Source organism: Glycine max, chromosome 8, assembly GCF_000004515.6.
Source record: "Glycine max cultivar Williams 82 chromosome 8, Glycine_max_v4.0, whole genome shotgun sequence".
Classification (NCBI taxonomy): domain Eukaryota; kingdom Viridiplantae; phylum Streptophyta; class Magnoliopsida; order Fabales; family Fabaceae; genus Glycine; species Glycine max.
Window position 1 is genome coordinate 4658898 of NC_038244.2, and position 24556 is coordinate 4683453.

General features: G+C 34.2%; 4 protein-coding genes across 7 annotated transcripts in view; 3 read left to right on the forward strand and 1 right to left on the reverse strand.

The window, feature by feature from the left end:
• The first annotated feature begins 3437 nt into the window (after positions 1-3437).
• LOC100305396 (protein kinase) lies at positions 3438-8220 on the forward strand. 3 transcript variants are annotated; one of them, XM_041017568.1, is made up of 8 exons: positions 3438-3589; positions 3747-4985; positions 5378-5488; positions 5611-5834; positions 6055-6265; positions 6387-6624; positions 6722-6869; positions 7350-8220. In XM_041017568.1, exons 2-8 carry the CDS (start codon positions 3827-3829, stop codon positions 7656-7658), a joined length of 2400 nt encoding a protein of 799 aa, XP_040873502.1. In that variant the 5' UTR covers positions 3438-3589; positions 3747-3826; the 3' UTR covers positions 7659-8220. The 3 variants fall into 3 exon arrangements, with proteins under 3 accessions (XP_040873502.1, XP_014633793.1, NP_001238568.2); XM_014778307.3 differs by lacking the exon at positions 3438-3589 and having other exon boundaries at positions 3598-4985; positions 5614-5834; NM_001251639.2 differs by lacking the exon at positions 3438-3589 and having other exon boundaries at positions 3598-4985; positions 7350-8142.
• Positions 8221-11958: 3738 nt separating this feature from the next.
• Positions 11959-15751, forward strand: LOC100803535 (pentatricopeptide repeat-containing protein At2g17140). 2 transcript variants are annotated; one of them, XR_415403.4, is made up of 3 exons: positions 11959-14514; positions 15128-15504; positions 15599-15751. XR_415403.4 is itself a non-coding variant. In XM_003530947.5 (2 exons), the coding sequence occupies exons 1-2, from the start codon at positions 12014-12016 to the stop codon at positions 15252-15254; spliced, it is 2628 nt and encodes an 875-aa protein (XP_003530995.1). In that variant the 5' UTR covers positions 11959-12013; the 3' UTR covers positions 15255-15751. The 2 variants fall into 2 exon arrangements, 1 of the variants encoding a protein (XP_003530995.1); XM_003530947.5 differs by having other exon boundaries at positions 15128-15751.
• Positions 15752-15964: 213 nt separating this feature from the next.
• On the reverse strand, positions 15965-18775 carry LOC100811735 (glycosyl hydrolase 5 family protein). Its single transcript, XM_006584871.3, has 3 exons — positions 18203-18775; positions 17072-17666; positions 15965-16548 (listed from the first exon to the last, which is right to left on the reverse strand). Exons 1-3 carry the CDS (start codon positions 18773-18775, stop codon positions 16121-16123), a joined length of 1596 nt encoding a protein of 531 aa, XP_006584934.2. The 3' UTR covers positions 15965-16120.
• A 1167-nt stretch (positions 18776-19942) lies between these two features.
• Positions 19943-24556, forward strand: part of LOC106799702 (receptor-like serine/threonine-protein kinase SD1-7) — a 9509-nt gene continuing 4895 nt past the window's right edge. The window contains exons 1-2 of the mRNA XM_014778718.3: positions 19943-20987; positions 21199-21643. Of these exons, the coding sequence (XP_014634204.1) occupies positions 20139-20987; positions 21199-21643 (1294 nt within the window). The 5' untranslated portion in view covers positions 19943-20138. The remainder of the gene's footprint in view (positions 20988-21198; positions 21644-24556) is intronic.

A 24556-nucleotide genomic window follows, 5' to 3' on the forward strand; every position in this document is an offset into this window, starting at 1 on the left:
CCCTAAAACACCATGTTAATTCTTATTTTATATTTTTCTAAATAATAAATTTTATTTTGAATAAAATAAAAATATATATTTGATTCTAAGCAGGCTTTAAAATAAAACAACGTTATGTAAAAAAAAAAAAAAAAAAGTTGAAACTAATAATGTTGGAGAAACAATGATTCCGACTGAACATATGGGGTGGCCTGCAATGAAGTTGTTTAACGTTTTTTGTTGACCATACTAAGGTGAGAATTGATTTCCTAAGTCCCCTTAAATGACATCAATTTTAAGATCGAGGATTTCGAATCCATGAACATACATACCAACAAGAATTTCATTAAATCATCATCAAACATGCATTTATGAAAATTAAAGAGTCTATTTATTTATGATTTCAAAAAATTTTAAAAGATTTTTTTTCTCTAAAAAAATCTTGAGGTATTTAATTAAGATTTTCAAACAATAGAAATAAGTTTGTTGTATTAAATAATTTCAATCAAGATTATTATAATTTTTAATGAATTTAATTAAATCCATCATTATTCACTAATTAGTCATAAGTAATCATATAAGTGAACCTAATATCACACTTTAATTCAAAACCTTAAAGACTTAGGTTTAAGAGTCTTTCCTTTATTTATATGGTGTTTAACCTTTTCATTTTCACACGATGTGAGACTGACCTCACACTTGTACTCCAACAATCTTTCTCTCAAGTGTGAATCTCATCCACATGGTAACCTTCCCCTCAAGTGAAAGCCATTTTCAATTTAGAGTATCCAATGGTGGGCCTTAAAGCTTAATCGCGGTTGTCCCGGCTCATCTAACCATTGTCGCCAACATACTTTACTACCTTGCACTATCGCAACACATGCGAGATTCGTTGTCTAACCTTTATGCATGGACTCATTTGCCAGGAAGACTTTCGATACGAGGAATCTTCATGTCCATGAATTAGTCGTCTCCATCTTACTCGTTTGAGTCGATCATCAAGTCGAATTATCGACTCTGATATCAATTATTGTGTAATCAAGGAGGGTAAACACTACTGGAGAGATTTTCACTAATGGACCATAAGGCTCAATCAGGTTTATGTGTCTTTCCTTCACTTACATGGTGTTCAATCTTCTCATTCCTACATGATGTAGGATTTTATCTCACACTTACACTCCAACAATCCAATTGTTAGCAATAACACCTTGAATTCTAAAGGGTCTAAGAGAAATCACATGAGCACACACAAATATAAGAGATTTAACGAGATTCAACAAGTGTACCTACATCCTCGGGAGCAGAGCAATTTCTTTTTCTTATTAATAAACAATGGGATTACATCAGGATATATATAAAATATGTGTACATTATCTTAACCCGCATATATTATCCTTATGCGTATGTCATCTTAATGTGTACATTACCTTTGCGTGTGCATTATCTTATCTTAATCCATGTACAATATTATGCGTTCTAGGAGGACTTTTGCCCCATACCCCCAACCCACTTCATAACCCAACAACAAATGGCCCTTACACTTCACTCCAACTTTGTCCTATCCATAAAATATGAGTCATGCACAATACAACCAATGGATAACATGTCAAAAAATGTGTGATATGAAAGATCTTTCAAATTCTTTGAATTTGTAATTGTGACATCTTGATTACGTGTTTATATATGTAAATGAATGTGAATATATATGAACATTAGAAATATATAGTTTTAATGAACATGAGAAGTTGATTCATGCGTAAGTGGATGAATATATAAATGGGATTTGAAACAATTATTGAGCATATATTTTATTTTGTGGGATCGTTATTGTGTGAATGAGTACAAATATTCATGCTATTAGTAGACATTGCGATATAAAGTTTTTATAAAATTAACATGATTGATAATTGAAGGAGAATAAATATATTGTGCTTGTAAGTATGATGGGAAAATTAATTAGTTATGTAACAAGTTTAGGCTTCTTTCTATACGAGTTTTATTTAAAGTGTTAGATGAAAAAAATTAATGATTTTTTATCAATAATTTTGAATTTTTTTAAAAAAATTTACGAAATCCTTTTTAATCTTAAAAATTTTCTTTCAAATTTTATGAATTTTTATTTTATAAATCCATTGAAATCAATAGTACAAAATCTTAATCATAAAAGTCTTTTAAAAAAATATTAAAAATCATTATATTTTTATAAAATCTTTTAAAATTCACATATTTTTTTTACAAAAATAATTTTTTAAAATCTTAATGGAATACAACCCTAAAATTCAGAATCGCAGTTTTAAATTAACATAAGTTAGACACATTTACTATAAAAACAAATAGACACAATTATGCATTGAGTTAAGCAATCAATCGATTACCCACCTCACAATTGAATTAATCAATCATAATCCTAATTCAATTCTTGAAACCTAATCATAATCATGACTTTAATTTTGGAAACCTAAAAGAGAAGAAAAAGAAAAATATGGATTCACATTAAAATAGGAAACAAAATTAACTATAATTACACGTATTATTAATTAATTATGTGTGATGATTTATAATATCATAACATCATTAATATATAATTGTATTTATTTATTTTTAACTATTTGTAAAATAAAAATTACTATATTCATACTAAATAAACTACCTATTCAAGTAGACATGTATTATACAATTCTTGAATATAGGATACTCTTTTTGCTAATATTTTAATATTCACATAGTACATATATATAAGACTATGCCTTAGCTTTTAAATAATTGAAGAAGGAATTTCCGGACAGAATTCCTTCCATATTGGCTTTCTTCTTCTCCAGTCTTACGTTTCCTTCCTTAGTCGTACCTATCACTATAATACCTAACTCACTGTTTGAAAATAGAAACTGATTGGTAATCCCAAAAAATCTATATATAATAATTGTAAAAAAAATGTAATCCCGTTTTTATTATTTCAGGTAAGTCCCAGATCTCTTTTCAATATTTTTTGTCTTTTTCCCGATTCTTTGTCTCTTTCTTTTCTTTATCGTTGAAAATTCCACCACTACATGCATGATGCATCTACCCGTAAGGAAAAGATTCCTAAGTTTAGGTTGGTACATGGAGTCTTCGCATTTTCAGCGGGAGCCGTTAAAGTCAATATATTGCTCATAAAGTCATAATTAATAAAATTCATTCATTCATTCAATGCAACTAGTCAATTCTGAGGGGAAAAAGAGAGAATATTATTCAATTAAGAAGGTATACCTGTTACGTAGAAGATTCCCACTTTCAAGTTTCAACTACTACCATTTCGTATTATTCAATTGTCGGGTAAATGATAGCTTTTGGTGGTTCATGAATGTCTAAATTGACAATAATTTACTCTCTACAATAATAAAAATTATGATTTAATTATTCATGTAAAAAATACATTAATATAGAAAAAATATTACAACTTAATAATAAAATAATTTGATAATTAACATTTTTTTTCTAGAAAGGAATATGTATTTACCTTCAAAATCATCATGGTGAAACCCATTCTCACTATTTTCTCCCTTCACGACAACGTGGCAGGCTTGGTCAGATAAGAGCAGTTAGGCGGCTGCAATCTTGTTCTTCATCTTTGGTATTTATTACTGACTCACTTTTCATCATTTTTTTCATTTCCAAAACACCTCATCTCTGTAATCTCAACAAGGACACGGGCATGACCACCAAACGCCAACATGCAATTCTTCTGCTCCTCTTATTCTTCTGTTCTCACACTTTGTTCTCTCATGCAGCCGATTCCATCACAGAGGACACAGTAATCAGAGACAACGATGGTGGTGACAATTTGGTGTCCAAAGACCTCACCTTTGAAATGGGTTTCTTCGGTTTGGATAATAATAACTCTTCAAGATACGTTGGGATTTGGTACCACGAGATTCCGGTCAAAACATTCATATGGGTTGCAAACAGAGAAAAACCCATCAAAGGAAGAGAAGGTTCGATCCTAATACAAAAAAGCAACGGCAACTTGATTGTTCTCGATGGAGAGAACAACGAGGTGTGGTCAACAAACATGTCAGTTCCAAGGAACAACACAAAGGCTGTTCTTCGTGACGATGGAAACCTCGTTCTCTCAGAACACGACAAGGATGTTTGGCAAAGCTTTGAGGACCCAGTTGATACATTTGTGCCGGGTATGGCACTTCCAGTGAGTGCTGGAACGAACATATTCAGGTCATGGAAATCAGAAACGGATCCTTCACCGGGAAACTACTCAATGAAGGTTGACTCTGAGGGGTCAACGAAACAGATTTTGATTTTGGAGGGAGAGAAGAGAAGAAAGTGGAGAAGTGGTTATTGGGATGGTAGAGTTTTCACTGGTGTCTCCGATGTGACAGGAAGCTCTCTATTTGGCTTTACAGTCATCACAGACACTAAAGGAGAGGAATATTTTACATACAAATGGAATAGCCCTGAAAAAGTGAGGTTTCAGATAACTTGGGATGGGTTTGAGAAGAAGTTCGTGTTGGATGCAGATGGGAAACAATGGAATAGGACACAGTTTGAGCCTTTTGATGACTGTGAGAAGTATAACTTTTGTGGTAGTTTTGCAGTGTGTGATACGGGTAATTCTCCTTTTTGTAGTTGCATGGAAGGGTTTGAGCCAATGCATTGGGAGGAGTGGAATAATAGGAATTGGACAAGGGGGTGTGGGAGGAGGACTCCACTGAAGGCTGAGGCTGAGAGAAGTGCTAATAATAGTTCTTCTGGAGCTGATCGTGAGGTGAGTGTTGGAGAAGATGGTTTCTTGGAGCAAAGGTGTACCAAGTTTCCGGATTTCGCACGGTTGGAGAATTTTGTTGGTGATGCGGATTGTCAGAGGTATTGTCTGCAGAATACTTCTTGTACTGCTTATTCATATACTATTGGAATCGGGTGCATGATTTGGTATGGAGAGTTAGTTGATGTTCAACACTCTCAAAATAATCTTGGAAGTTTACTCCACATCCGTCTTGCCGATGCTGATTTAGGTAAATAAAGAGTGTTCTGTCTTTAATTATTTTCATTGACTAGTTTTTCTTTTTTTAATTTTGATTTGCAAATCCATTTTATATCCCATCTATATAAGCTTTCTCGAGGAACTGCTTCAATTTGTCATGCTTTATGTCAAACCAACCTAACAACTTCAGAAAGTCTTGCCCTCTTCCAATTTTTCAAAGCACAAGAAAATATTTGCTTAATACATTAAATTAGAAAATTTTCCCATATGGCATACAGGGGGGAGAATATCTTTTAATTTGTTGTCTATGAATACGATTAGAAGGAAAACATCACTTCAAATTTCACACAAGTTCTCACAAGTTTTCCTGATTGTCAGGTTATAATTACGGCATATGATTTCTATGTTTTCCCATTAATACAGGCGATGGGGGGAAAAAGACCAAAATTTGGATAATATTAGCTGTTGTGGTAGGGCTGATCTGCATTGGAATCGTTGTATTGCTGGTATGGAGGTTTAAGAGAAAACCTAAAGGTAATAATATATTTATTTCCCTAAGTATTTTTTCTTATCCCTTTGATGAATGAATGACAAGGTGTACACACTGTTTCTTAATATTGACTTCTATATATTCTCTCTTCCCTTCTATTTGCCAGCAGTTTCCTCAGCTTCTGGTTTCAACAACAATAGCGAAATACCAGCCTTTGATCTAACGAGGAGTACAGACTTATCAGAAATTTCAGGTGAGTTAGGCTTGGAAGGGAATCAACTAAGTGGAGCAGAACTTCCATTGTTCCATTTTAGCTGCATTCTAGCAGCAACAAACAATTTCTCGGACGAAAATAAGCTTGGACAAGGGGGATTTGGTCCTGTCTACAAGGTAAGAATTTAACATTTTAACTGTTAAGCTTACCTTAAGATTTAAAAATGATGTTATTTGTATAAAATCTTCTACAACAATGGGAAAGAAAAAGAGAAAAGTATATGGTATGTGATTGAAAGAGATAGAGAAAAAGGCAGTGTTGTATAAATTGTTGTATGAATACACACAATTCTTTTTGTTATAAAAGGTTAATAGCTTCATCTATTTCATTTACCAGGGGAAAATTCCAGGGGGAGAGGAAGTAGCTGTCAAGAGGCTTTCAAGAAAGTCTAGCCAAGGTTTAGAGGAGTTCAAGAATGAAATGGTGCTCATAGCCAAACTGCAACATAGAAATCTGGTTAGACTATTGGGGTGTTGCATTCAAGGGGAAGAAAAGATACTGGTATATGAGTACTTGCCAAACAAAAGCTTGGACTGCTTTTTATTTGGTATGTTTCTTCCCATTAACTATGCATATGCTTTTTCTGCATCTTAATTTGGATAATTTTGAAACAGAAGCAACCAGTGCATGTTCCTAACTGTTGTCTTGCTCTTGTAACATCATGGCAGATCCGGTGAAGCAAACACAACTAGATTGGGCAAAACGCTTTGAAATAATCGAGGGCATTGCAAGAGGGCTACTTTATCTGCACCGGGATTCTAGACTTAGAATAATTCATCGTGATTTAAAAGCAAGCAACATTTTGTTGGATGAAAGCATGAATCCAAAAATTTCAGACTTTGGCTTGGCCAGAATATTTGGGGGAAACCAAAATGAAGCCAACACAAACAGAGTGGTTGGTACATAGTAAGTAACAAATTATGCTTTGATTTTACTTATTTGATAAATCATTCTCTTAAATCTTACTAGAACTAGACTACTAATCTCTATATTTGCATTGCAGTGGTTATATGTCCCCAGAATATGCAATGGAAGGTCTGTTTTCAATCAAATCTGATGTCTATAGTTTTGGTGTATTGCTACTTGAGATTATGAGTGGCCGCAAGAACACAAGCTTTCGTGACACAGATGACTCAAGTCTCATTGGATATGTGAGTAACTCCTATTTACATTACTTTGTGACTAAAACAACTTGCGCATAAGTTAAAATTAAATGAGAAAACTTCAATAAAAGTTGAAGTACATAAGTTGATTTTACTTAGTAGGAGCTTTAGTGCTTATGTTATCAAGTTGCAAGTTTATGGTATTGCTTGAAAAAGGCTTATCTTTGTGAAAGTTTCCAAAGTGTCTTAAAAAGTTTCAAATTTATAAAATTTTTGTGAAATAGCATAATTTAAAAAAGTTTAATGACCATAGATTGACACTGCCATTCAATCACAAACCATTGTTTGATATGTCTTTTAAAGTAATTATCGTAAAAGTAAACAAACATATCATATATTGTGATCTCTTGTTGGGTGATAGTATAAAAGTGTTTTGCATTATTGGTGTATTAACTTGTTTCTCTATTTAAAATGCTTGGTTTATTGGAGTGGTAAATACTGATGCTTTATGATGAAAAATGGGTGTAGGCCTGGCACCTTTGGAGTGAGCAGAGAGTAATGGAGCTTGTTGATCCTTCCCTTGGTGATTCAATTCCTAAGACTAAAGCGTTGAGGTTCATACAAATAGGGATGTTATGCGTGCAAGATTCAGCATCTCGTAGACCAAACATGTCATCTGTGTTGTTGATGCTGGGAAGTGAATCAACAGCTCTACCTTTGCCTAAGCAACCTTTGCTCACTACTTCCATGAGGATACTTGATGATGGAGAATCTTATAGCGAAGGCCTTGATGTGTCAAATGATTTGACAGTTTCAATGGTGACAACAGGGAGATAGAAGTGTTAATTACATTTTTTGGTTTTTCCCATTCTGTTTAGCTTTGTTTAGACTCTTTTCAATCTACATAAGTTCACAGCAAAAAGTTTTCCTTTTAATTTTACCTCCCATTTGAAACAAGCCTCTTAATATTGAGTCTATTGTATATACTATAATTTATAAACCAAAATATCTTTTGAGAGTCCAAAAAAGTGCCTTGATTCCTGGTCATTGAAAGAATTCTTCTAGGTTGAAGGTTCTCATGTGAGGAGATCATTGGAAAAGTAGCGGAATCTGTGGTTAGCAGTTGCATTTTGATTAGTTTTTTGAGGCGTGATTTTGATATACTATCATGTATAAAGTTGTATATTGTTCACAATTATTATATTCTTGGGAGAGCATCTTCATTTTTAAATGTCTCTTTGTTGAACTCTTGTATGACTAGTTTCGTACATGTCTCCAAATGGCATTTGTATTTTGATTTTTTTATTCTTTCTAGACATAGTTTTGATATACTACCATGTATAAAGTTGTATATTGTTGACAGATTATTATATTGTTGGAAAAATATCTTCATTTTTAACTCTAAGTTGAATACACGCATCACTTGTCTGGTACATGCCTCCAAATGGCATTTGGAGAATTTAAAAAGATGACTTTTGAAACAAGCGTCACGAACCGTGTTATAATATTAACTAGTGCAATATTTTGTACTGTATCGCATTTGCATTTGATTTTTTTTTCCTGAGACATTTGGTTCTAATGTATCATGTATAGAGTTGTAAATTGTTGACAATATTATATATTCTTGAAGGAGTATCTTCAAGAATTGGAGAAAAAAAAACTCATGATACAAAACACTTGTGAGTTATTTATATATGTTCCTAAAAGATATATGTCTGTCGAGTTAAAAAAAAAATCCTAAAAGATCTTCCAAAATCCTGTTCAAATAGATTGCAAAGTTGAAAGAATTTTTTCTTCCTTTAAAAATATATAAGAATCTTTCAGTGTTATTTTAATTCTTGCATGAAGCGTATACACCTATAGCTTTTGAAAGTTTTTCAAACAATTTTCTCCCCTTGCCACCTTTTATCTCAATTCAACTTTCCCCCAAAAGAAAAAAGAGTATTTCCAAAGGTATAATCTTTCTTTGATTTTTAACTCACTTTTTAACTTTTTTGGTCAAATGGTGAAATTACTTTAGAATTTTAAAAATCAATCTCACACAATACTTTATATTTTTATATTTTGTACTAAAAAAATAATATTTTAATGTTAAGAATTAATTCTTATATAAGAACAGTTCTTATTTCATGACTTTTAACTCAACTTATGCTAATAGTGCTCTTAAATAAGAACCATTTATTATCTGCTAGAGTTCTAAAGTTGAAGATAATATATATATATATATATAATAGCGCTCTTAAATAAGAACCAATTACTGTCTTTAAGATTTGTCCAAACAACTCATGTTAGAGTTCTCAAAATTGAAGATAAAATCTATTTATATTTAAAAATAGACTAATTTAAAATAGATTAAGATTTTATTTTTGAAAACAAGATCATAGGTCAGTTATCACGTAACCCCATTTAATTTCAAAATCTTCCAAACCTTTCCATAAATTCTAAAAATTTAATTAGAATAGATTAATAATACCATGTAATCATAAATTATTGCATAAATATATTAACTTTGTCAAAGATATAAATTAACTAAAATAAGATTATTTCAACTTTATTAATGTTGTCAAAGCAAAATCACCTCTAACTATATAAGATACCTACAATCTTTACTAAAAAATATATTAAATTTTATAATAACCATTTTAAAAATTATATTTATAAGAACTTTTTAATTAAATAATAATAAAACTACTTATATACATAAAAATTAAACTCTAAATTATTCTAAACACGATTTTGAATTATGCTCACAAATCCCGTAATATTGTGTTGTAATTAATCAAACTATATAAAATTAAAAAAAAAACTGTCTATATGCTACTTCCTCCCGTATCAAATACTATAAAAAAATAATTTACGCTGAATAAAAAAAATTAATTAATAATATTTAATTACACCAATTTTAATTAAAAATATTATTTAAACTTATTTTTCATTAAAATTTAATATTAAGAATAAAAAAGATCATTAAAATTAATACATTAATTAAATAAAATAAAATTTTCTTATCAACTCAACTGACCTTCAAAGGTTGGTTCAAATAGGGGTATACATAATCAAACCAAATCGAACATAAAATCAAAAATTGATCCAAAAAACCGTAAACAGCAGAAAAATCAAAGTACATTGATTTGGTTTGATTTTTGTTTTTCTCAAATCGCGCGTTTGATTTGATTTTCAATTTCTCATGTGGAAACCAAACCAAATCAAATCAAACGTCACTCATTAGTTTAATATAGGACTAGAACGGTTACACCGTCTAAATTTAAGACTAAAATGTTTAACATTGAATCTCTCACTCCCCTCTCTCTTGTGAAACTTTAATCTAAAAACCTAAAATCACTCTTCTTCCTTGTGGCATTCTTTGCGTGTATGGCAGCGACTCTCTTCGATAACAACACTTATTATTTTATTTTAAGTTTAGTCGTTAGAACTTGAAAGTAAGTATTACATATTATTTTTACTTTTAAGTTGAATGATTATTATTCAAGTATTATTCAAGTTGAAACTTTAAGTTTGCCATTTATACCGTTGATTGTTAAACTATTTATTATTCAAGTTTTGTCTAATTATAACAAAATTTTAAACATTTTTTAATATACATTAGTAGAATTTTCAAAACGCAAAAAATGAACTAAATCAAACCGCAAAAGATTAGTTTGGTTTGGTTCGAATTTCATAAATAATTTAAATCAAACCAAACCGCATCATCATGGAGCATTTTAGATTGGTATTTTCTTATTCTTCTTAGTTTATTTGACCTCTCTTTGACTCTTATTTTTTCACCTTAATTCAATTTTGATCTTAGGCAAATAATTGGACTTAATTGATAATTGTTGCTTATTTTTAGATTTTGAGTTTACTTGACCTATACTATCTTGTGCAAGACCTATAAGATGCTACAAAACTCTAAATGAAGCATATGAGTAGTCCCTAGAAAAATAAGGAAAATAGTTACAATTTTGTCAAAAATGAGCTTGGGTCAATTCTTCCATTTTAAGGGTCATTTTAGGCTAGGAAGTCAGAGCCTGTGTACTTGGATTTTGGGCTACGAATTTTTGACCTTTGCAATGTGTAATTAGCTTAATTAGAGAAATTAGTTGATCCTAATCATGGACCATTCATTAATCTTGATTAGTTGGAGTATATATTAGTTTACTTAGTGTATTTCCAGAGTTAGTTAGTTAGTTAGAGTCATTTTGTACAAATTAGATTTTTAGAAACTTCTAGTGCAAGTTTTAGATCCAAGTCTTTTTATCTTTTTTTTCTATCAATTGTTTTTCACATTTCTTCATCTCTTCAACTTTGTTTTTCTCTTCTCTTGCTCAATTTTTGTTGTTCTTCCATTGGTGATTACTATGGAAGGCTAAACAACTAATCAATCTAAGGATCCAATTTAAGCAATGACTAATTTGAGTTTTTGTTAAGTATTTCAAATTCTGTTATAAATGCTCATCCAATTAGGTATTTTGAATTCTCCAATTCTATTTTCATATTCATGATTATGAATGTAATCAGGATTGAAAATGAATTAGGTTATTGATTAATTCCCTAATTCGAATCCTAATTATAAATTAATTGGATGATATTTCAATCTGATTTGTGATCTCAATCTAATTAGGGATTAGTTTGATTGAATTACCTCTAATTAGATTGGTTGAACTTTTATAATAGGATAATCATTTATAGCAAACTCTGATAATTCGAATTGCTTGACTTTGATGAATTGAATTGGTGCTTCTTAAATTTGTTTCATAATTCTGTCAAATTTTGTGATTTTGTTTAAGTTGCAATCAAATTTGATTATGTCTTTGAATCGATCTAGGTTATTAAGTTATTCATATATTATAGAATTGTTAGAACCAAAGTTTGTTTTGAGACTATTCGATAATCATTATAACACCACACTTAATTTTCTTGTTTGGTTCAAAATAATTTTAAATTAAAATTGTATCGCGAACATCCCTAGGTTCATAAATAATACAAAATTAAATAGGATAAAATTAATTAAATTTTTTTTATATTTAAGAATATAATATTATATTTGTGACCGGAAATAGTACTTACTGCACCAGAAAGTAGTTAACAGTTAGAAACCTCCAAAAGCATAGTATAAGTATCAACCTCTGTTCTCAATTCTTGCAGTGGGAGTGGAGTTTTTTCCCAAATCCAAACCAAAGCAAACCAGTCCCATGGATAAAACGACGAGGAAGCTGATAGACGGCGTTTTGAAGAACACCAACAACCCTAAACTGGCATGGCATCTTGTCAAACGCGTCATCTCTTCCCCTTCCTCTTCATCTTCCTCTTCCACTCAACACCTAGTCACCATCACAACCCGCATCCTCGCCACCGCCAAAATGCACAACGAACTCCACCACCTCCACAATCTCCTCCTATCCTCTCACAACTACCACATTGCACACCCTTCCCTCATTTCCATGGTCCGAGTCCTCGCCCAATTGGGCCACGTCGACGACGCCATTACACACTTCAAGTCCCTCAGAGCCCAATTCCCATCTCTTTCTCCTTCTCTTCCCCTCTACAACCTCCTCCTCCGCTCCACCCTCCGGCACCACCGTCCCGGTTTCGTCTCGTGGCTATACTCCGACATGCTCGCCGCACGTGTCGCCCCTCAGACCTACACCTTCAACCTCCTCATCCATTCTCTCTGCGAGTCGCGCGCTTTCGATCATGCACTCCAACTGTTCGAAAAAATGCCCCAAAAAGGATGCTGCCCCAATGAGTTCACTCTCGGGATCCTCGTTCGCGGCTTGTGCCGCGCTGGCCTCGTTAAACAAGCCTTGGAGCTCGTTAACAATAACAATTCGTGTCGTATTGCTAACAGGGTTGTGTACAACACTCTTGTTTCCAGGTTTTGTAGAGAGGAGATGAATAATGAGGCTGAGAGACTTGTTGAGAGGATGAACGAGCTGGGTGTGTTGCCTGATGTTGTTACGTTTAATTCGAGGATTTCGGCGCTGTGTAGAGCTGGGAAGGTTATGGAAGCGTCTAGGATTTTTAGAGATATGCAGATGGATGCAGAATTGGGACTTCCTAGGCCCAATGTTGTAACTTTTAATTTGATGCTTAAGGGGTTCTGCAAGCATGGGATGATGGGGGATGCAAGGGGTTTGGTTGAGACCATGAAGAAAGTTGGGAATTTTGACTCTTTGGAATGTTATAATATATGGCTGATGGGTTTGCTTAGGAATGGAGAGTTGTTGGAGGCTCGGTTGGTTCTTGATGAAATGGTGGCGAAAGGCATTGAGCCGAATGCTTACACGTATAACATTATGATGGATGGGCTGTGCAGGAACCATATGTTGTCGGATGCAAGAGGATTGATGGATCTGATGATGAGGAATGGGGTTTACCCGGATACAGTTGCTTATAGTACTCTCCTGCATGGATACTGCAGCAGAGGGAAGGTTTTTGAAGCTAAAAGTGTTCTTCATGAAATGATAAGGAATGGTTGTCAGCCTAATACTTACACCTGCAACACATTGCTGCATAGCTTGTGGAAAGAGGGGAGGACCCTAGAGGCAGAGGAAATGTTGCAAAAGATGAATGAAAAATGCTATCAGCCGGATACTGTGACCTGCAATATTGTGGTCAATGGTCTCTGTAGAAATGGAGAATTGGACAAAGCAAGTGAAATTGTAAGTGAGATGTGGACTAATGGACCAACTTCCCTTGATAAAGGAAACTCATTTGCCAGTCTAATTAATTCAATCCACAATGTATCAAACTGCTTGCCTGATGGAATCACATACACAACTTTAATTAATGGACTTTGCAAGGTTGGGAGACTAGAAGAAGCCAAGAAAAAGTTTATCGAGATGTTGGCAAAAAACTTGCGCCCTGATTCTGTGACCTATGATACGTTCATATGGAGTTTTTGTAAACAAGGGAAGATATCATCAGCCTTCCGCGTCTTGAAGGATATGGAGAGAAATGGTTGTAGTAAGACTCTTCAAACTTATAATGCATTGATCCTGGGTTTAGGAAGTAATAACCAAATATTTGAAATATATGGATTGAAGGATGAGATGAAAGAAAAAGGGATAAGTCCAGATATTTGCACTTATAACAATATTATCACTTGCCTCTGTGAAGGAGGAAAGGCAAAGGATGCCATTTCTCTTTTACATGAAATGTTGGATAAAGGTATATCTCCCAATGTATCCTCCTTCAAAATATTGATTAAAGCTTTCAGCAAGTCTAGTGATTTTAAAGTAGCTTGTGAACTATTTGAGGTTGCTTTGAATATATGTGGCCGCAAAGAAGCGTTGTACAGTTTGATGTTCAATGAATTACTTGCTGGGGGACAACTCTCTGAAGCGAAGGAGCTATTTGAAGTTTCATTAGATAGATATCTTACATTGAAGAATTTCATGTATAAAGATTTGATTGCAAGACTTTGCCAGGATGAAAGGTTGGCAGATGCTAATAGCCTTCTTTATAAATTGATTGATAAGGGATATGGCTTCGATCATGCATCATTCATGCCAGTGATTGATGGCTTAAGTAAAAGAGGAAACAAGCGGCAAGCAGATGAACTAGCAAAAAGAATGATGGAATTGGAATTGGAAGACAGACCTGTTGATAGGACTTATTCAAACAGAAAGAGAGTCATTCCTGGAAAACTACTTAAAGATGGAGGAAGTGACTGGCAGGACATAATTAACAGGTATGGCCATATGGGTGATGAAGATAATCAATTTTTGCTTTTCTCGATTCTGTTCATCTTCGGTAAAAACAAGGTTTTTATTTTGATAGTTTGGGTTTTTCAAGGTTAAATTATTTATTCAATTTTTTTTCTGTTGGATGTCCTCAGTCTTTCCATAATTTGCATCCTGAATTTCTGAACAAGTCCACTAGTCTTCTTAAACATGATCTATGCATTTTCTATTAAAAATACTTTTTGAACAATGAGAACTCAAATTACTCAATTTTGAAGTAGTGAAAACTTTTTTTAGATTAATGGAACATATATTCTGCGGGCTTATTTCTACACCTTATTAGTTAGACCGTTTCCAACTCAACCTGGTTGACAATAGACATAAAGACATTTCATTTTTGCATTTTGTTCATCTTTGAAAGAGTTGCTTTATCAAGTGACATTTAGAATAATTACTTATTGTTAGTTCTGTCAAACTAAATGCAAATTTGGATCCTACCATTATCATTGAAACTTTGTCACAAGTTCTATAATGTCTATGATTTTTTAAAGAGTATCCACAATTTACTTATGCTGCATACTCTTCCATCTTCACCAATGATCTGTTACCTACTGCTTACAGGGATGCTGGCAGTGGAATTGCACTGAAAACTCTTAAGCGTGTGCAGAAAGGCTGGGGCCAAGGAAGTATATCTAGTTTACAGCCTCAGCAGAATGATTTTCTTGATTACTATGATGGTAGTGGTTAATTGTTTGTTTCGTTTTTTCTGGATATGTTTACCATTTTTATGTTTCAACCTCAAAGGTGGGGAGAGGAGGGAGTAGCAGATCAGAGAATGTAAAGGTTTGGGGTTGGAGATATTGAAGACCTCTTTGTAAGTAAAGCAGGTTTCATTCCTTTCAATGCCAAGGATAAGCAGCACGAAAATTAATTCCAAAACCCTGTTTGAGTTATGTAAACTCCCCCCGCGCCCCGTTTGATAATTGTTGGTCTGAAAGGTCTGTTTATCATCTAACTGATTGTGTATGTACCTCAACTTGTAATTAATGATATTCTGTCAAAGTGTAATTAACGATCATCTGTCAATTGTAGGTAATGATATTCTGAAACAGATCGTGTGATGTACTTCAACTTGTGTATATGAACACCACAATGGCTATCTAGTATTTATTCCACCTAAAGTGGAAGTGGATTATTGGGTTATATTGTGATTTATCAAATATATGCAACGGAGTAATAGGGAAATTTTGCATGTTGTAGCCATGTGCATAAAGCAGAGCCAGCATTTCAAGGTTCATTCTGAATACTATTTAGGCTCATTCTTAACTACATCATCAGTTAACAGTATTAAGTTTAAGACAAAGATTAAAAATAATGTAGGATTAAAATAAACAAAAAAATATGGAGAGAAACTGAAACCAAAAACTCATAAAGCAAAGGACTAGAAACTTATTTAAATCTAAATTTATTTATATCAAATTTCTACGAATATATCAAGTTGATGCCATAGACAACAATATTCCTTAAATATTTCTGAAAACTAAAAGCAAACTGATGCTACTAGCAAACTACCTAATATCTACCTCCTAAAAACAGACTCTCCCTAATTTCTAACTAAACATTGGTCGAAACAAGTTTGAACCATTGGCTTTGGGGATTGTCCAAACATGAAGAATCATCATCGCTTATGCAGATGCATTTGCTGGTCACTATCTTGGAAGAATTGGAATCCTTTTCTAAGCACAAAAGGTCTCCGTCCTTATCAAAAGTGGCCAAGTGAAGACCAGTCATTGAAACAGTTTTCCAAGAACTTTGTGGAGACAAGCAATCTTCAGAGAGAGATGGAGGAAGCCTTTCACCAACTGCCTTTAAACACTTGGCAGAGTTCATCAACCTAATTGGAGATCCATCACCTTCATAACTCCATAGGCTATTACTCTTGCAATCACCCATTACAAGCTCCTTACTATTATTCACATGTGCACAGTAACCAGTCAATGGATGGAAAATTATATTGGACTTTGAGACATTTGAAGTTGGATCTGCATAAGTAAATCACGTAAACTTTAGACAATGTAAGACACACATACACAGTCAAATACATATATCATATATAGCCAACACATCATTGGTTTAGGTGGAATTTGACTAAAATCCTTTAAAATAAGGTTTTAAATTTGAGCGTCTGAAAGAAAAAAAAAATGAAAGAATTCAACTGGGTCTATTTTGACCCGATATTTTTTATTTTTTATTTTTTATTTATATAAATTTAGACAAAAATCCAATTGGCCAACAAGCCGTCCATGAGTTGAAGAGGCCTAGGTAGGGCTTGTTCGGCGCCTCCCAGAAGGCCAACAGTGCCTTCCTGTTCAACAGCGAGTAACCGTTCACATCGGCAATAATGGTCGTCACTAATGAGAGAAACGAGTGTCAAACCATAAAAGATAGATCAATCAGGTTTCCAACAGATAAAGTTAGTAGATATACTTCACACCAATAACATGGGTATCAAAAAAACATGTCATATATATATAGAACAAATATATCTCTGTGTAGGAATTATACCTTGAACCATCCTTTGCAGAAGCTCAAACTTTTGAGTGAAGTTAGGGTCTCTATAACTTTTCCAATCATCATCCATCACCGCATATGATTCTCCTAGTCCAACTTTGCCTTGTCTATAGTAATAGCTTCCTTGGAAAGCCCACAAGCTCCAATCCAAGTCCACAGAGGCAAAATAGGACACAATGCATGGTAAGTACATGTTGTCGGCAAAAGAACCACCAGTCATGTCGTATCCAAATTCACTCACAAGCAAAGGTGCTGGATTCTTACCACTCAGAAGAAAGCTTGATTGTTGGTGCAACAATTGAATTGTGGCGTTGCATATCCAATTCACTGGTTGCACGCGCCACCTGTGTGTATCTCCTGAGACGGAATAGATGTGTGACTCGTACACTATTTTGTGAGGGAAGTTTAAGTCAAGAGGTTTTTTCTTCAAGAAGCTAAGGTCGTTGTCAAAGGCTAACCCTGAAATGATAACTATAAAATCGGGGTTGATGTCGTGGATTGTGTTTGCTCCTTGGGTCATGTACTTGTACCAATCATGGTGGTTTTGACGCGAACCCCTTAGCTCGTTTCGCAAGTCCATAGCAAACACCTACATGTAATCAAAATGATGAGATATAAGAGATTGACCCACTGACTGAGAAAAAAAAGGAGGAAGAAGTGGCTGATTTAAATCTCTCACATGATATTTCTAATAAAACCTAACATGATAAAAAAATAAGGAATACCACATACTTATTTTCAAGAAATAAAATCAAAATATTTTTTTTTTTTTGCTTTAATGTGAAAAAGGGATCAATAAAAAACTAATGTGGAAAAATCTTGACTTTACAGGATATGCCACATACAATTGAATACTGCATAAATAATTCAGCAAATTAATGTACCATGTCATTGAAAATAAAGTAAGAGTTTTGTAATTGGATTTAATTGGTATCATTAAAAACTGAGTCTTATTCTAATTACCTAAAAAGTCACACACAATATGAGTTGTGATTGGTTAACAATAATATTGACAATGTGTAACAATTACACTATTTATAATTGAAAATAGAAAATGAAAAAGAATTTTTTTAAAATTAAATAAGAACCATCTTCAAGGGTCTTAAATATTTCTCTATTACTCACATTGGGTTTTCCTTTGAAATGGTGGGCTATAAAAGCCAACCCTTGAAGCCATTCAGAAGTGTTAAAATGCCTATCTCCAAAGAATCCATTTTGATCATCATTGGCACAGCACCACTTTGCCAAACTAACATGGTTATCAATGAGCACCATCACGCCATGATCCCCTAGAGCATCAACCACAGCCTCATAGGCCTGAAGATGGGTCATGTTCAACACCCTAGGGTTATAATTCTCGATTGCTGACACAATGCCCGGAATATCATGAGTGTGGAATATGTCACGAACAGTGTTATTAGCATAGCGAGTGAACATGTACGTAGCATAGGACAAACGAACACAATTGAATCCTGCTTTGGCTATATTAGCAGCAATGTCATTCATGGGCGATTTGTCAAGACCCTCAGCAAGCATTGGCGTTGCATGAGCCACCCAATGTGCACAATGAAGCTTCACACGTTTTCCTGTTGCATCATCAATGATCCATCTCTTGTGAACTGAGAGAGGCAAAGAGTTGCAACATGATGTGAATATGGCCAAGAGGCACGCCAAGAGAATGGAGGATTTTCTCACCATTTTTTTCTTTGACTAAGGAAACATGGTTACGTCCAAAGCTTTATGTGTTTATATAGTAGTTGTAAATAAAATTAAATTTAAATGTTTCGTTCAAGTTAGTTTTTATATCTAGTCCATTTTTCTAACTTATCTATTTACTTTATGTTTTAGTTCAAATCTAAGCTCGATATTCTTGTTTGTATTTTATTTCTTTTCGGAGATTAGTTTTCAGATTTGTAATTTTGTATAACAGAATCTGTTTAAGATAATTTTAATTAAAACTGTTAAATCAAAAATACTTAAGAAAACAAGGTGAATTATATAACTAGAATATCAAAAGTAAGTAATACCGTATGATAGTTAGAGTCATTTCTAATTTTTTTTATAACATCTAATTTTAAATTTTTAAAGTAAGTACATAATTTCTTATTAATCTATAAGTATTTTTATTTTTTCAAACAAACATATGTTAGCTAATTATAAAGTTTAATTAATTACCCATAATTTAAGTATAATTTGAAATACTTTTCTTTTTAATATTTTTTACTTCTTGTTAATCAATTCCTATATTATAAACTCGAGTACTAATTACCTGAGACTCTTCTCTCTTTAGTCTCTTAATTAACTCATTTTTTACATTATTTTGTCATTAGTAATCTTCCCACATACAATTTATGAATGTAAAAGTGAGCTTTTTTATCAAATGTAATTTTTAAAACAATTGTAATTTGCTAAAATGGAATTTTAAAAGACTTTTACATTCATTTAAAAAAAAACTTTATAAATTTAACTTTTAATTTATTTAAAAAATATATATTTTACAATAATCTTTTCCACGGTGATTGTCACCACACCAATCTCCACTACCATTCTAGTTGCAGAGACTTTACCACCACAGCCGGCCGTTGGGGTGCCATCGTGCCACTGCTATGGCCATCATTTTCAACATTTTCTCTGCCACCTGCCACTACAATCATACAAACATATCTTTAAACTAATTTTATTGGACATACCAAGGTGCTATCCATTTTATTCTTTGAACATGTGTTCACGCTCCTAAAGTAAGCCTATGGATATCAAGCCCAAACTCACGAAAAGCCCAGAAATCTAAATAATCTCTTTCTCTCTCTCAATATAAAAATTGGTGAAGCTTTATTTTGAAAGAAAACGGTAAAGCCCTACAATAAAGGAAAAGAGAAAAAAAGCTAGACCAATAAAATCCACAGGAAAATGAGTGCTTGGATGGCAGAGTCAACTTGCTGTTCTTTACTGTCTCCCTGTCAAAACCAAAAGAAGAATAAATGGTTCTGACATTAATACTTAAAACCTTCTCCAAGTAAGTACTTAAATCCACCCTTCACTAACAAATTCTCTCACTTCAAACATGGGAGGTTCCACTAACCCCCTATCTCTCTTCCTTCTCTGCTTCACCACTTTTCTCACTCTCTTTGAAGTTTCAATCTCCACAGACACCTTAACAAGTTCACAATCCCTCCGAACAAACCAAACCCTCCTCTCCCCAAACGCGATTTTTGAACTGGGTTTTTTTTCCTACACCAATTCCACCTGGTACTTGGGCATTTGGTACAAAACCATCCACGACAGAGATAGAACAGTGGTGTGGGTCGCAAACCGAGACATCCCACTTCAAACCTCCCTCGGATTCCTCAAAATAAACGACCAAGGAAACCTCGTCATCATAAACCAATCCCAGAAGCCCATATGGTCCTCAAATCAAACCACAACAACACCCTCCAATCTAATTCTTCAGCTTTTCGATTCGGGAAACCTGGTTCTCAAAGAACCAAACGAGAATGACCCAAAGAAAATTCTCTGGCAGAGCTTCGATTACCCAACAGACACCTTGTTACCGGGCATGAAACTAGGTTGGAACTTCGACACAGGCATAGAAAAGCACATAACCTCGTGGAGTGCCACGAACGAAGACCCTTCAAGCGGGGATTTTTCCTTCAAGCTCGATCCACGTGGCCTTCCGGAAATATTCCTCTGGAACAAGAACCAGAGAATCTACCGTAGCGGCCCTTGGAACGGCGAGAGATTCAGCGGGGTGCCCGAGATGCAACCCAACACAGATTCCATCAAATTCACGTTCTTTGTGGACCAACACGAAGCTTACTACACTTTCTCAATTGTGAACGTTTCTTTGTTTTCTAGACTCTCTGTGAACTCAATTGGGGAACTCCAACGCCTCACGTGGATCCAAAGCACACAGGTTTTTTTTTTTTTTTTCTTTATCGGTTAATATTAGTTATTAATCATGGTTTTAAAAGTAGTCACTTTGAAATTTGGTTGTGATTGCTAAATCACGGTCAAGGTGTTTTTAAAACTTGTTGTTAATCATTAATTCTTTTATTAGAAGAAATAATTTAAATCTATTACTTTTATTTTATCACAAGGTCAATCTTATAACTTGAAGCATGCAGGTGTGGAACAAATTCTGGTATGCTCCAAAGGACCAATGCGACAACTACAAAGAGTGCGGGGCGTACGGGGTGTGTGACACGAACGCGTCACCGGTGTGTCAGTGTATCAAAGGGTTCCGGCCGAGGAACCCGCAGGCGTGGAATCTGCGAGACGGGTCTGATGGGTGTGTGAGGAACACGGAATTGAAATGTGGGAGTGACGGGTTTCTGCGAATGCAGAATGTGAAGTTGCCTGAAACAACGTTGGTGTTTGTGAACAGGAGCATGGGGATTGTGGAGTGTGGAGAATTGTGTAAGAAGAATTGTTCTTGCAGTGGTTATGCGAATGTTGAGATAGTGAATGGAGGGAGTGGGTGTGTGATGTGGGTTGGGGAGCTTTTGGATGTGAGGAAATACCCCTCGGGAGGGCAAGATCTTTATGTCAGATTGGCTGCTTCTGATGTAGGTATGTTGCTGTTTCTCGTTCTAAAGTTTGTTTCTTTGAGTAAATCTTTGTGTCCTGGGTTGGATTTTTTTCGTTTTATGTTCATGGGGGAAATTTGGATTGAAGGGGCTCAGGGCATATGCATTTGGATGCTTAAATTTCATAAAATTGCTATATTTCATTATTCTTTTTTTCTTTTTAAGAAATACAAAAACACTAAAGTAAATTTGAACAATCCAAAATATACCAACAAATTATGCTATTATGTTATTGCGAGTATTACGATTCAGTCCCTTTAAAATGAAATCTTAAGTTGAAGAGTACTCTCAAAGAAAAAAATTGTGATGGACAGAAAAAAAAAATCTCATTAAAAATAATTAATCATATTTTTTTAAAAAAAAATTAATCAAAAACAAAATTAATGATATTTTATATCAATTACATCATAATATAATTTTTTTAAAAGAATCCAATATATAACTAAACTAATCTTTAAAATATATCAAATTTAGATTGAGTCTGTCTCGGACTGAATAAACTAGTGGGAGGAGAGGGGTCTCCACCACATCATTGGATGTTTAAATAATAACTAGAGAGAATATTCAAATATGAAACGAAGACTGAAATAGAACTCGTTTGACATGCACACCTTACCTTTAATGTGCTCAACATCAGTCTATAGCCATAGCCCATGAGACTAAGAGTACTTATCTGTCATGTTCAAAATGAGAGCTTGCACATTTAAGTAACAATTGAATAATAATAACTTTTGGAAAGAAAGTAACTTCTTTTTATTTTATTTTTATAAACAAAGTAACTTTCTTATGAAGTCACCTGAGGTGGGTGAAATATTAGAGTAGAATATAAGATTCGAGTTGTAGTAGACGTTGTAACTGTTTTTAATATAAGACTTTTAATCTAAGGAAATTTTAAATGAAAAATATTATCCATGTTACCAGATTGACTTGTGTTAGGAAATAATTCAAATAAAGAAAAATATTGTAACATTGTAGAAAAATCAAGTTATTAGTCCCAAAAGTCCAAAACCAAACTGATTTCTCCATGTACCTAATATTTTATGGAAAAAAAATAATACTGTAATTAATTAGCAGAGACCGCCAATTATATGTCATTATGAAATACTGATAGTTTCAGAACACTGAAAGAGAACAAATTAATTGGTCTTTATTTTTGGAATTGAATGAGGTGGAAAGTTGGGATTGTCTTCCTTGGTGGTCCAGTTAGAGTGTTTTTCCTGCAATGGGAACTGACTGAGACATTGCAATGTGAATGAGACCAATGGGGTCGAAATGAATGACAACAAAACCTATGCCATGAGAGTGTTGCGTTTTAGCCTGTAGCTGCACCACGTGCTCTTCAATGTTTACGGTCCCATTGCTTTCAATGTTTTTTATCTGCATTGTCTTTCTTCGAAAGAATACAAGGGTAAAATATGTTTTTATCATGTATTTTTTTTTTATAAAATTAGTATTTTTCTCGTATTTTAACTTTAATCAATTTGGTTGTTAAACTCTAAAAGACCATAGTTTTTGTCCTTTATTTTAGGCAGTTTACACCACGAGTAGAGACGAAAACTACTGCAATTTAATAAATTTAGAAATTAAATTAATTAAAGTTGAAGTTTAAAGACTAAAATTAAGTTTTATATATAAAAAAGTACGAAGACGGAAAAATATAAGTTAAAAAAACAAAAGAAGAAAACTTATGAACTATTATCTAAAATACAATGTTAGGAAGAAGATGCTCTGCCATGAAAACCTGTCATAGGGGTAGTTATCATTCTAGTAGCGGTTATTGTAGTGGGGGTGTGGTTATTGTAGTGGTTATTATAGCGGTTATTGTAGCGGTTATTGTAGTGGGAATGCAGACATGCAATTGTGTATAAAAGCTCTAAGAATCAATGAATAAGGAGAGAAAGAGAAGAATTTAGAAAATTAGTTTGTAAGGAGGTCTTGGTCCTCGAAACCAAGTAGTGTAGTTTTCTCCCCCTCCCTATGCTCCTAACAATTGGTCCGACCTGCCACTCTTCAATGACGGACACTGAACTTTCCACCGCCTGTGTGGATCGTCTTGAGGCCGCCATGGCCAAACTCGCTGCAATTCAAACTTCCATTACTTCCAAACTTGATGTCATTATTCGGATATTGAATACCATGGTACCTAAACAACCCTCTCCATCTTCTGCCTCCGCGAAGTTACCATCCATGCCGCCTCTGCTTCCTAAGACAATCAACCCAACTTCTTCCTCTGCTAAGCCACCACCAACAACAGAAACCACGCCGCCTCCACCAACAGCAGAAACCACGTTGCCTCCCCTTCCCATGGCAACTTTCCACCTTCCCGTTAACAAGCACCACGCATTCTCCTTCGAATTCCTCCCAGTCGCCCGTCATCGATCCCACACAAAGTCTTCTAGTCGTGGCATCCTTCCCTTTGACATCCACTTCTCCCTTTCTGTTGTGTGTGCTGCCACGATCAGGGACACAAATCTCAACCACCCCTTCCTCCTCCTCATCTTCGTCATTCTCGTCGCTGCCAAAGGGCTCTGTCTCCACAATCATCTTCAGGCACTAATTCTTACACCCATTTTCATTTGGGATCCAGGTTCTGTTTTCTACACCCAACACCTTGAGGACAAGGTGTTTTTGATGGGCTAGGGAATGTTAGGAAGAAGATGCTCTGCCATGAAAACCTGTCATAGGGGTAGTTATCATTCTAGTAGCGGTTATTGTAGTGGGGGTGCGGTTATTGTAGTGGTTATTATAGCGGTTATTGTAGTGGAAATGTAGACATGCAATTGTGTATAAAAGCTCTAAGAATCAATGAATAAGGAGAGAAAGAGAAGAATTTAGAAAATTAGTTTGTAAGGAGGTCTTGGTCCTCGAAACCAAGTAGTGGAGTTTTCTTCCCCTC